A 14196-nucleotide genomic window follows, 5' to 3' on the forward strand; every position below is an offset into this window, starting at 1 on the left:
TAATTATTTCAGAGTTACCCTAGGGTGTATTTAGATTTCTATTGATATTTCCTTTTCTATTACCGGTATGCCATCGTTGTAGTAATGAAGCAAAATTTCATTACTAATTGGTTTCTCTTGAAAAAGTTAAACTTCTATAAAAGGCTACATTACTACTAGCCAACGGTCAGTTTTGTCCACTCCGACATCGACCTACTGTAAAACTCTAAATACTGACAATCTCCGATCAGCAAGAGGAACAGTAGCACAACTAATCTCTCTTAAACAAAATTAAACCCAAACTTTATTTAAAGTAAGCCAATTTATATTCAAAAACTCACGAACATTAGTTATCAGTACATAGATAATATTATAAAACTATGCTATAATCTATTTAAAAAAGGAAAAAAATTGCGGCTAAATTAACATCGGCACATTCCTAGAAATTAAGCCTTTGAAACTATGTTACAGTGCCTATACAGAAGTTACTACGTAATAGATAGGATGCTACATTGGATGATAAAATATTTAAGAGAATTTTCTGCTGACAGTGTAGGATTTTTCCAATATCTCAATTGTCATAGATCTAATAGATAAGAAACGAACTCTATTTTGACGTATATCTGCATTCTTTTGCAAGAACAGACAGAAAATGTCAATTGAATTAGGAGTAAACAAGTGATAATTTTCGGTGCATCATCAGATTAACGTAATTATTTGAAGAAATAAAGTAGATTATCTATACCGTTCTTCATATTAATTTCCATCATGTTATCAGTTCATGCTTAATGAAAATAGAAATCTATACCAGTCTGCTGTATTATACAACATTCAAATTAAGATATTTCTGTGGACGTTAAATTAAACTGCAAGAGCTAAAAATTATTAATCTTCGTTAGACATTAATGAGCCAAGTATGTACGAACTGAAGTAATCATAGCAAAAATAGCGAATGCAACCTAGATAATAACGTTATTAACAATGACCTAGCACAAAAGGAAGGGTACGCTAATGAGTTTCAGTATATTTTCATATATTTTTATAAAAGCGGAACTAAACTTATGAGCGGAGGAATAGGATATAAAACCTAATTAAAAGCTAAACTAATTTATAGCAATAATCATTGCCAGAAATGTTCATTAAACGTAGTCTCACTGATTAAAATTACACAGCCTTCATCTATCATATATCCTATGCAATTAAATTGCAGTTGCTATATGTTGTCATTAAAAAATAAAATACAGTGTTGCGGAAATTATTTCTATTAGTGATACAAAGTTTGGACGTTGGCCAACGAAAATCAGTGAAGCCTGTAAAATCCTAGTCTACCCAAAGCCGACAAGTCATAGTATAAAATAGCTTTTATTGATTAGTTAATAAAAATTATTCATGATAAATTATCGCTGATACGAAGGTAAATATATTATGTCCAATTATCAAGAAAATAAATTTTCTTTACGTGCAAATTATTTTCACCTTACGTTTGACATATGCTTTTATACTCGTCAAGTTTACAGTCTCCCTAACTATATGTAGCTTTAATGCACAACAGTTGTGTCATGGAGTGATTTCCTTGATACTGTAATGATTTTATTTACCATTAGTTGCTAATTAATAGTATCAAAAACCATATAAAGCTGAACAGTAATTTAGCAGTTCAGTTCCACAGTAGCTGCTGCACAGAGAAGTACCCACCTTAGCCTAACAAAATTAATTTACTATTTCTACTAAAACTGCTTTATACTTGTGTGGTTGTATCTTACTGTAGATCTCCATCAGTGAATGGGAAATATAACTATTCTAGTAGACTAGTATCGCTCACGTTACAAAAAAAAGTTTGTTAAAGAAATTGTGACAAATTGATACGTAAGCAATCCTTAATTTAGGATTAGGTAGATTCAAACAGTAATGCCAACTACATTAATCAGATTGTGTCGATCACCTCGGGCGAGTTTAAGATTGAATGTATAGCTTCTAAGTTTATATGAAATATCTCTGCAGGAAAGCCTAATATATATTTGTTAAACAGCGATAAGGAATTGGAGCTGTAAATTTAATAGGAATAGACTGTATTCTTACAATGGAGATATTTTTAGTGCATTAATTTGGCTAATTTTTAAAGGACAAGGTAGCCTACATGATTAAGCTGGTTTTAAATCCCTTTATTTATGTTAATTGTAGCCTGCTAATAATAAATTAGATTGCGATTTTTTTGCTAGATTGCAGGCCTCATAGCTATAAGTCTTAATTATATTTACATTCGAAACATCGAGTGATTAGTATTTCAATTTATAATAATGCGAATCCAAAAATGTACTCTCAACCTATGCCACAAGTTAGGACTATTCTTAGCCTGTACTACCTATATTCTCATATAATATCAATAATTAAAAATTGAAGCAGGCACTTTCATTTTTATAATAAATTTGAAGGGTGATACTGGTGTATTCTCTATTTCATTTGAAATGTTCAATTTTCCTAAGAATGACAATTTTTTACGCATTGAGGTCATGACTTCTTTCTCCTGTCATATGATAATTTAAAGAGGCAATCAATATAGCTTAGGAAGATAGCCTTGACAGCACGTTACTATTTCTGTCAGTTACATAAGTCTGGGTAGCTGTAGATCATAGAGATGGGGGCTGTTAAAATCCGGTATACGGAATGAATGTAATAAAGTAGGCGTGTAAAATAGCAGATACTATTAAATACAGTGATGATATCATGATTACGTTACAGGGATTGTCTGAAATGATGAGATCTGGTATTCAGAAATAATATCATTACAAATCGATATAAATACAAATAATTACACTTGATAACGAATGATTTTATCTGATTTTGTTTCAATTTGAAGTTCTGACCATAATAAAAAAAATACTCCATAAATTGAGAACGAATTAGACTTCATGGAGCGTGTACATTAAAAGTTGCAATTACTGCAGTTAACGGATATAATATTGTGGAGGATCAATTCTGATAGCTTCCAATGTGTATAATTTGATCTTGGCAGCTAAAATTGTTATTTAGAATAAGGAGTGTAAGTTTCAATTTTAACTTCATATTGTATCAATCGGGAAGTTGGATTCTTGCCTTATTATTAAGAGTTCTGAAAATAGTTGTCATTACGAGAATTGAAGAATTATTAATTATCAGGATTAATTTTAATTCACAGAAATTCTTTCTAGAAATGCATAATTGAAGTGACGCTCAGGAAATCGATTTTAAGACCGGAATCAGAGCATTCATTTACTATTCTTCAATATTATAATCATGCCCCAGTATTTATATAGTCATTTATTTATTTAATCAAACGAATTTAACTCCATGCTAGGTCTTAGAACAGCTGGCACTTGTGCTAATTTGTAATTTACTATCTATAATGTTAATAAGAATATTGTTATGGTAAGATTAATGACAAAAATAATACTATTTTTTATAATCTAAGTAACCATAATATTATTTGTATATTTAGTTATATATGATGCACGTGATCTGATAATATTTCCATCTTAAGAAAATAGGGAAGAGGGATAATTTGGGAGTCAGTTGTTAACAAATTCATTATAGAAGAATAAAAGCTAAAAATACGGAGATTTATCCGCTAGCACCCGGAATTAAATGAAGTTCTGGACATTTAATTAAAATGGTAAAGCTTGGCCTTGTGGAAATTAATGACGTCTGAAGGTCTGTACAATTGAGAATTCATATATTGTATTAAAAGTATCGCTACAATGTATATTACATTCTATTTTGCTTGCTTTAATAATAAAATAAATCGATATTATGTTAAAATTCGGATGGTAATAAATATAAAGGAGAGTCAATCAATCAAGCTATGCACAATATATACCGTATGCACAATTTTAGCTTAAATCTAAAATTATCTCCTTTATAACATGCTGTATATTAGAATGATTGCATTCATGGTTTTATTTTAGATTTAATCGTTAAGATTCTTCTTGCTAGGCTGAAAATGATCCTAATGATAACCATTGTGGCAGTCTTCAAGGCAATTGAAATTTGAATTCGTGCTATTTAATGATACTTATATTGAGGCAGAAGAATTTTTTCACTGTTCAGACAAATTTTGGGTAGTTTCAAATTAATCTAGAAAGGTTGAATTGATTCATAGTGCCATGAAAATCTATCTTGATATTGGCAATTTAATTGATATTGAAACTGCTGAAGTTAGTAAACTCAACTTAATGCAGATCCGAAGAAAATATATCGTCTAGAAGACTGACAAATGTTGAAAGGGCAACTGAATGTTAAAATACTACAATTCATAAGGTAACTAAAATTTAAATTCGTACAGTTTAATGATACTTATATTGATACAGATGAATTTTTATTCCGTTAAACCAAATATTTGATAATTCAAGATAATCTTCAAAGATTTCATTGATTAATTTTCAACATTGATTCATAATAGCATGATAAGCTATTTTGATATTAGTAATTTAATTATTATTGCAATTGGTAATATGACTACTGAAGTTAGTAAATTCAACTCAATACAGATCTAAAGAGGTTATATCATATTGAAGACTCGTAGACGTTGTGAGGGCAGCAGAATGATAGATTATCTTAATTCAACTTTTTAGAAGAGTAATATCCAGACTGCTGATTTATTAGAAATCTAGCGCGACTAATAGAATATAACTATATAAAACTAGTAGAACTCAAGCTCATTAAGCTTCATTTGCTTTAGGTAGCTGTATTTTTTAGGTTCGAATAATCTATAGTGATCCATTTTTCAACAAATCAAAAGCAAATTTCTTAACGAGTCTGACATATACTTTAAAAGTTTCACATTATACCGTTGTATTAGGTTACGCTAAGTAAAGTATTAATTTTAATACTGGGCTATCGTTATCGAGAAATTGGAGCAATTTCATGAGTAAATCTTCAATTACAAAACCTATGACTGTTGTCAAACAATAATAACATCAATTTGACAGAATGAGATCTCCAATATATGCATATTGCTAGTTTGGCCTTCACTCTGATAAAATGTAATTACAGAGAAATGGCTTTGCTCTTTATGATTTATTCCAATAAAATTTTATCGTGAATTCATTATCGTATGGAATAATCTTGTAGAATATATAGAGATAATTAATAATAAAAATTTGATATAAAACGTTTATATCTGGTTGTAATGTAACTTAGTATTGTGATTGTAGACTGTTAGCCATGTGTAGTATAATGTACGGTAGATATTTATCCTAAGAGATATTTGGTAGCTGTAACTATAGACAGTAGTGGTGTAGACTCTATGCTAGAGTACAGATGACTATATACAGTAAGCTGTTGAGTTACTAATATGACTATAGGTAAAAATAGAACTGTAAATCATTTATTAGGATATGGTTAATTCATTGTACTTTGGCTGGTATGAATAATGTCTACGTAAGTACTGTAGTCGTATCCATATTGGATTAATGATGGTCCGCGGTAGAATAGTCTTACTAAGAATAATTTAACTATGTGTAAAATAAGGTAAAAGGTTGCCATGCGGATTGTAGCTGCGAATGCTACGGAAAGTATAAAAGCATGCAACTTTAGATTATTCTGTTAGTTCGTTGTAGAAGTCTTTAGAATTAGTATTCGGCTAGAGTAGAGCTGTGTAGTTAATCTTTGTATAAGATTGAATAAAGCCCTTATTTTTCTAAAATTTGGAATTTCGTGATTGGTATATATCACACTGGTTAACAATCTGATATCAATATCACTTAAGGCACACTACTTATATATCGTACATAATTAGTATAGTCCTAACGAAAATCAAAACTATCTGTTAGTATATACTGAAAATGATGAATATCTGAGTCAATAATTGAATTAATTCTTTATCGCTCTCACATACTGATTCATGCCGTTTATTACGTTATTGTAAACATCTAGATGTGATTTCTATTCCAATTTATGAAATGAACGGATTTATTAATTCTAGTAAAGCTGATTAAATATTACATCAAGACACCTGATTATAATGGTGATATTTGATCATGAACTATAAAATTGGATAGAAGGTTATATCAAAGCTTAAATATTCAGCATTAATTGCGTCATTTCAATATGAATATAGACCAATGAAGTAGTTTATGATAGCTGCAGAAAATTAGTTTCTTACCATTCAAGCTCCAGAGTAAATGATTATTTATAAGAATGCAATAATTTTGTAGATTAAATTCTGACTTTATAAACTGTTGTTTATTAGAGTGCTAAAATGATCTTTTACGAAAGATATCCTATCTTGACTATACTATGTTAATAACATGATTGATTTTACTAATAATTATATAATTAGAAAAAACTTGCTGAAATTTTTTGTCTATAAAAGGCATTTGATCGTTTAATTTTGGTATCGGGAGCAAATTATTTCATTACAGTTTCAGAATAGGGTTTAATCTCCACATACACACACTGTGGAGATTGGTAGAAATTTTTCTGTTACTAACTTGGAAAATAGCTAATTTTTGAAAGCTATTGTCTGTAAGTAATTAAGAGAAGAATTGAGTGATATTGATCTCAGCGACAATATACTAACAGTGTGGTAATAGCTATTCATTAACTCAATTTTAAATAAAATATTACAGCAACTGAATACCAAGTATTTATAGCATAGAGATTCTTATTAATCTTCCAAAACATTTACTCCGTAAAATATCTTCAATTTGACACTAGCATTTCAAAAGAAGCACCCTTTCTTTTTTACTTCCTCAAATTTTATATATACCCAGTATTGTTCATTGCGAGCTCGAAAGTAAAAGTCTCTGAAAATGAAAGTAATCTTTCTTAACTACTTTGAGATTAATTTTTACTTCATTTGGTTATCAACTTTCTAGTCAATAACCTTATTTTAAAAAGCGTGAATAGATACGAGAACTTCTCAAAAGGATATTGATGATAGGATAACAAATAGATTATAATTCGTAAAAGAAAAAATTTGGCTGATATTATAATAACGGCCATAATTGTAGCCAAAAATGTAATAAAGCAGAAACCTAAGCGATAGTTCAATTCTTAGGCCTAAATTAATCAGTATTTTACCACAATCTTATAAAAATCGAATTTTGGAAGATAATGCTTCTAAATGTCACCCACTGACCTTCAAGATAATGTACTACTGTAATTCTTGTATTTTTAGAAGACAAATCTGGCTATTTATCTAATGCCTAATGTGGCTTTTACGACAAATTAGTGCATTGCAGTAAGTAGTCTTTCACGACCCATACCATATGAACCATGGCAACAACGAAAAGTAGGCTTTATCGCTGTTAACTAAGATATTGATTTTAATTGATCTTAAATAGTTAAATGGCAGATATTAAGAGAAATCATAAAATTCTTATTATTTAGAACAGTTCACTGAAAAATAACCATTACACCCACTGGAAATCAATTAATGCAGTATATAAAATTAGAAGTTCCTCAATAAATTTTAGGAGACTTTGCTAGCTAAGGCTAATGTAATTTTTATTGTTAGTTACCGATTTGCAAAATTGTTTGTATCATAATAAGGAGTAGTAGGTCCTAATTAAATCTTTAGACGGGAGTCTTAAGTTGTGTGATTATAGTAATTATTTACAAAATTTTAAATATTATTTTCTTCAGGGGGTCTTATCAGATGTATACTCATAATAAAATCATGTTCATATTAGAGAACCAACTACTACCCTATGCATAAAACGATATTACTGTCTTAGGCCCTGTCAATTCTAACAAAGATACTAAATCACTTACTTAATTTTGATTTTAAAATATCGGCTTAGCCGAGAAATAGTTATTTAATAAAGTTTTCTATAAAGTATAAAATTTATGATAAACTTATTATTTATTTATTCCTAGTTCTATATCTATAGAATAGACCTTTAAGGTTATAGATGCCGACACAATCTTATATTTTAAACTTTACACATCAATCGCAGCAAAAATATGAGACCATTGAATTAAAGATATAGCTACTAGTTTCAACGCTAAGATTTAGTTAATTTTCACACTCATATCAATATAACTTAAGCAAACTAATTTCCTGAAAAGTTATTATAGTCGATTGTGAATTACTTCATTAATTATATCATAATACACGTACATTACCTATTTAATTAGTAAATTCTCGGAATATTCGAGACCAATTAGCAGACGGATACATGAAATAATAGTAGTACAGGTTGCTGAAAATCGAATCTCTTATAATGATAAATGGTCTGTTTAGTGAATAGATTACTAAGCCAAAAGGTATCGGTACGTATTATATTTTTTAATTTCTTGCATTGATCGTAGCCATAACATGAAATCATTTAATTAAAGTTTTAGCTGATAGTTTAAATGGCAAGCTCTAAAAGACATACCCTTTGGAGTTAAAATAGCATTTCACAGTATACAATATATAAGAAACGAGAGAGTTGAATTTTTAACTTTACATTAACTATTGCAATTTCTTTTTTCAATCAACGTAATTTACAAGAAAAATACCTCTAAATTTCAATCATGACCAAACGCGTAAAGGACTACGAAAGTGTAATATGTATAAAATTAATTGACCTTATAGTATTAAAAGTATCAAAAAGAGAGTACATCCTTTTATCTTCCCTACTTCTTCAGTACTAACTCCTGACTACGCTATATTTTGTATGCTTTGTAGAGCAATTAAATTATCCAATAAATACTATAAATGATCAATCTAAAATATTTTTAATTAATCTGGCTGTTAATCGCATGAGCTCAGGAAAATTTTGTTATAGATTCTCTAATATTAAGAAAGCGTAAGATCATCAGCTTAAGCAATCCGTAAACAGCCTAAAACTGAGATTAATCAATATTCACAATTTAGAACCCAGATAAATGAACGAATTTATTTGTATGCTAAGTGCGAAAATAACTTAATTTTCACTTCAATTCAAAAAATTAGTTGTTATTATAAGTGTACATGTACGACTGTAGCGAAGTGATGTTAAGTCATATTGATACTGATACTAAGTTCTACGACCTTAACTAGAACCTAACGCAATAAGGTGAGTTATTACATCGACGTATACATAATAATACATATATATATTCTCTACTTCTTTATTACAAGCTTCAAACTGCGCTATTTTTGTACGCTTTGAAGAGGAATTGATGTTATCAAATAATAAAAGATCAATTCAAAGTGCCGTACTTTTTAGTGAAATATTTGTTAATCGCACATGTTCAGAAATATTTTATCATGGACTCTTTGACATTAATAAGTTAATAATGAATCCAAAATGTAACTCAAAGTGAATCAGTCTACGATTATTAGCTAAAGCAATCCAAGTAGCATACAATTGAAACAGATCAATATCTACATAATAGGACCTAGATAAATAATGGAAATCACTTTATGCTATGTGAGAAAGTAATATAATTTCTTTTGTAATTCATAAAAATTTGCTAGTATTATTAGCGCATTTTTCTGTCCTATTTTTGTCAACAATATTACTAATTTATCTACTGTATACAATTTATAATGTTAACGATGCCATTTCATGACAGAAAATTTCTAACTTTAACCTTAACTATATTTGATTAAAATTATCTAATTTTTATTCTTCTCTTAGGTATATATGTTATATAAACCTTGAAATGTATTACTGAAAAGGATTTAACTAGCACTCTACAAGAATTTATTTCCAGAAAGTAGATAAAGGTAGAAAAGACTATATGGAAATTAGCTCTTTCAGTCATTGATTTACCATTATAGCATCAATATTGCAAAACCATTCTATTCCAATCTGTGATGCAGGGTCATTGTAATTGATAGCTTATATAACTATTTCTGCAAATACTGAAGATATGAATTTCGTAAGTCATATGTCATCCTTTTCAAGCCCATTTTCTACACCTAGTTACAATTCTACAATCAATCCTGGCGTAAATCATTGCGGATATCCAGATCATCATCGTTTTAATCCCGAACAAAATTCTGAAACACTCCACTTTAACTCTTACAGCGCTATTATATCATGGATTACAATTGGAATTTATATCTGGAGTTTAATTTCGAATTCAATGATTGCCGCAACAATCTTAGCGCGAAAGCAGCTACACTCATTATCATTTTATCAAATTCTTAATATTTCATTAACTGGTATCGTTTTTAATTTGTCGGCTCTATCGACTGAATTTATTAATTACCTCGTCCTCTCCGTACATCGTACAACTTTCACACCGCTTTCCATTTTGCCGGGAAATTTAACGCAACAAACATTTCCTAATACTAGCTACGCTGTATTACACTCCAATACAATATTTTCTGCAAATAATGAAGATCATATAAAGTATTCCAGTTTTCCAGTATGTCAAATGCTGATCGGAATCATTTTTACGAGTATCAATGCGGGCACATTTATCCTAGTAGCTATTGGTATACACCATTATTTTGCTGTTTATAGAAGTGTTCGTCAAAATATCAGTACAAAGCGATATATCTTGATAACGGTTGCTATTTGGCTTTTTGCTACAGGATTTTGTATCCCTTACGCATGGCTGACCATTAAAACTTACTACAATACGTCAACTAGCCGTATTTGTGCTTTTACTAGCTCTAATAGAAGTCAGCTTATTCTTGCTTATACTATTGTTTTTATTGCTATTACGTCTCTCTTTCCTTACGTAGTTATGTGCGTATGTTATTCCATTGTCATTTATAAACTTTACTATGGTGTCCAAATACGTCTACGAAAGCCCAATTTTTTCTGGAACGTCAGTAATTCTGAACATGACTACCAATATGATCGTAAAGTAAAAGCAGGCATTCGTCTAATAATTATTATAACGTTACTGTATATGTTGTGCTTGTCACCGTATTCCGTTGGGCTAGTTCTTGCTGCAGCCACTCACTTTCATCCGACTTCTTCCTTTACAAGTAGAAATGGTAATATTACTGCTTTTATTCCATTCGATAATACTGAAAGTGAAAATGTATCAGTAATTTATGGCACAAATATTGGTATTTTATTTGGTATCGCCATCGTTTGTTTGTCTGTCTTATTTGCTTTCACTCCAGTTGCTTACCTTATTTGTAATCAAAGATTACAAAAAGAATTTATTCACGGTCTATTATGCCGTTCATATATACAACAGCGTAGAAATAAAGTGACTGCTTTTAGTATTAGGAGCAGACAAAATCCTAAAGTAGGTCCATGAAAAGAAAGTAATCCAATTAATTAATTATTGATAATTGTTTCAAAATCATGAATACGACTAAGATTGATGCTACTATGTAAGTATTTCATTGAAGCTAAATACGTCCTTTAAAATATATGTACCATATCGCATTTTAGAGTCAAGTATTCGAGCTGAATCTCACTAGAATATTTTAACTAAATGTTCTATACTGGTTTAAACTTGCTTAATTTGACTGGATAAGATAAAAATTGGAAGAATTCCGGGTTTTAGTCAGAAATAACGATATCAATGAAATCGAGTAAACTTACGTTGCTAAAGCAAACTTACATCAATAAGACTGTACGTCACAGTAAAAGACTACAAGACTAAAATTCACAAATGCGACCTGAATATCGCCTTAGTAAAACTAAAGCTGTGCTTTAGCAAGGCATCTCAGACTAAAATAACTTGTTTTCTTGTGTCCAATAGGGCATTTAGGGAATGAGTTAATTGATACTAATATAAATTCTATTATTAGAAGTTGTCTATCTTTTAAATATTTATGTCTGGTCAACTAATTAACATAACGTTAAAACTAACGTAAGAGTAATATGATTTCTAGAATTACGTAAGGTTGGTGCTTTATTATTGTAACTATTGTAATACCGAATATATATCTAAAATTTATTAAACTATATTTTTACTCTAACTAAATTTAGATTTTCTAGTAATGCATGCATAATAGCACTTTCAATTTAATGCTTATAAAATATGCTTCATTAGCCACTTTTAAATTTTTAATGTACTCTTAGTTATTTAATGCAATATAATACGTACGCTTACCCAATTGTAGCAATTTATATTGTCAAATATCGATATCGTATAATACCGGTAATTGCAACGATTACTAGCATTCGTTCTTTTAGATTTATTTACACTTACATATTTATATATCAACTTGGAAATAGTCCTATTAATCATATTGAAACTTGAAGATACCCTTACAGTAATTATAGATAGAAATATGTAAAAAATTAATATGTTCTTATTAGTATTTTTTTGATCATACAGCTTAGGTCAGATAACGAACTAAAATCCCTGCAAGCCGATATGTCGTAAAAGGAAATGAATCATACTGTACATTCAGTTTTACAGCGAATCTACTCCTCAGTTTCTCTCCTAAATATCTAGTCTATCTCTTTAAACTGATAAGAACTGAAATCTGTAAGTTTAAAGATATCACTAGTCTGTTACATAATTCATCCGTTTTCATAGTAGATTTATGAAGCAATATTTGCTTGAAGATAAATTGTCAGATTAACAAATCTTACCGAAGGATGTTACTGGACGAACCTTATATCGGGAGATATTCTACATTAAATTTCAGGATGCCCATGAGGCTATTAATATTTACCGGAAGTTTATTCGCTAACAATAATTTATCGTAGAAAATAAATTTAAAATATTGTGTACATACATATAGATATTGATGAATCGATATTCCATTCAGAAATTAATACCATTATTCTCGTGATTCGTCGATATTTCCTTACCCAAATTCGAACTGTTTGATCTATTAATACCGTTTGAAATGTAAAATTATGAATTTATTAAGACTACGAGAGCCTCGTCAATAAATTACCAATTATTCATGAACTTCTAATTCCGAATTGGCGTATCGATTTCAATTTATTGAGTCAAAGTTAACTCCCTTATTAATATTAAGAATTAAAATTTTTTTGAAAATACTCAGAAATATTAAATTTTGTAGGAAAGGGATACATTGATCTAAAATTAAAGTTATAACCATCGCATATTACTGATTATGAATTCATAATCGAATAATTTCTATATTAGAATTTAAATAATTTCTAAGTTGTTTATTTTCAGTTGGAATGATGTCAATAATGATCCTGATGTATAAGCCGACCAGGATAAATAGCAAAATATGTTGTTCATGATTGTAAAAGTAACTATTCAGAAATGATAAATTACCAGATAAATAGCTATAATTTCAATGTTTTTATTTTATGTGAAGTAAGACATTTATCATATCATTATATGAATATGCATTAAAATTGAAATTCGATTAATATGTTGTAACTCCAAGTTGCAATTTGCTGAACAATTTATCTCGACTTCCTAAAGTCTCTCTTGAGTGATAAATACATTTCTGTAAATGAATCATGTAGTCAGTGCCAAAACAAATTGTCTCGAAAGCTGTCAAGGCGTACTCTAGATATAATCTAGAAGAGACTGACATCGATCCCATAATTAATCCTACAAAGTTTACGATGTTATAAAAGCTTTGAATTACGAAAATAGGAATTTTAAATCTAGCACCGCAATAAAATGATAAAATGACAATTTCGACACTATTGTTGCCAATACTCATTATGATTATTAGTACTTAAATCATTTAATGATTGGAAAATAAATTCACAATAGATTCAAGCCAACATTGAAACAAACATCATAAAACAACAATATGATAACAGATGTAGTTTAATTAAGGTAAAAGACAATCGTAAATGGATAGTATAGAATTTAAATTTTATTAGAAATTCTAAACGCGCAACAATGCATGAAAATATGCATTGATTTTTATTATCAGCTGCGTTAAAATTCAAATGAAGGAGACGTAAGAAATAAAAGCATTTTCGTAAATAAAATATGGAACAAATCAGAAAGAACTTTTCGGCGACAATTTTATAATTAGAAAATCCAATGTTGTACAATTTTGAATAGAAAAATAATTTCCATTATTTAAGTAAATGATAGCTAAAAAATAAATTGCAAATATATACATTACGTTCCCTGTACTATGAGAAAAATAATTTATTTCAATATTCAGGAAATAATTATTTTACTTTGCTTTATGCATTGAATGGTTTATACAATACATTTATAATTAAGTTATCGATAGCTCAGGATTTTTGATCGGGCTGTCATTTGCTAATGACTTCCAATTATATAAATCTTACCATACTACGCCATGGTTTCTTAATTTTAGCTTAAATTAGGCATTAGGTCTTAAATAGAGTTTCTGGTATCCGAAGCTATCTGCTCAACAACAAC

The 14196-nt window shown here is 29.3% G+C and overlaps 1 protein-coding gene across 1 annotated transcript; it reads left to right on the plus strand.

Moving 5' to 3' along the window:
* Positions 1–9804: 9804 nt before the first annotated feature.
* TRIADDRAFT_60875 (uncharacterized protein) lies at positions 9805–11157 on the plus strand (the record flags this gene model as incomplete). The annotated part of the gene is made up of 1 exon (XM_002116799.1): positions 9805–11157. The coding sequence occupies one exon, from the start codon at positions 9805–9807 to the stop codon at positions 11155–11157; it is 1353 nt and encodes a 450-aa protein (XP_002116835.1).
* Positions 11158–14196: the final 3039 nt, after the last annotated feature.

The sequence above is a fragment of the Trichoplax adhaerens genome, genomic scaffold (genome assembly GCF_000150275.1).
Source record: "Trichoplax adhaerens TRIADscaffold_18 genomic scaffold, whole genome shotgun sequence".
Classification (NCBI taxonomy): domain Eukaryota; kingdom Metazoa; phylum Placozoa; class Uniplacotomia; order Trichoplacea; family Trichoplacidae; genus Trichoplax; species Trichoplax adhaerens.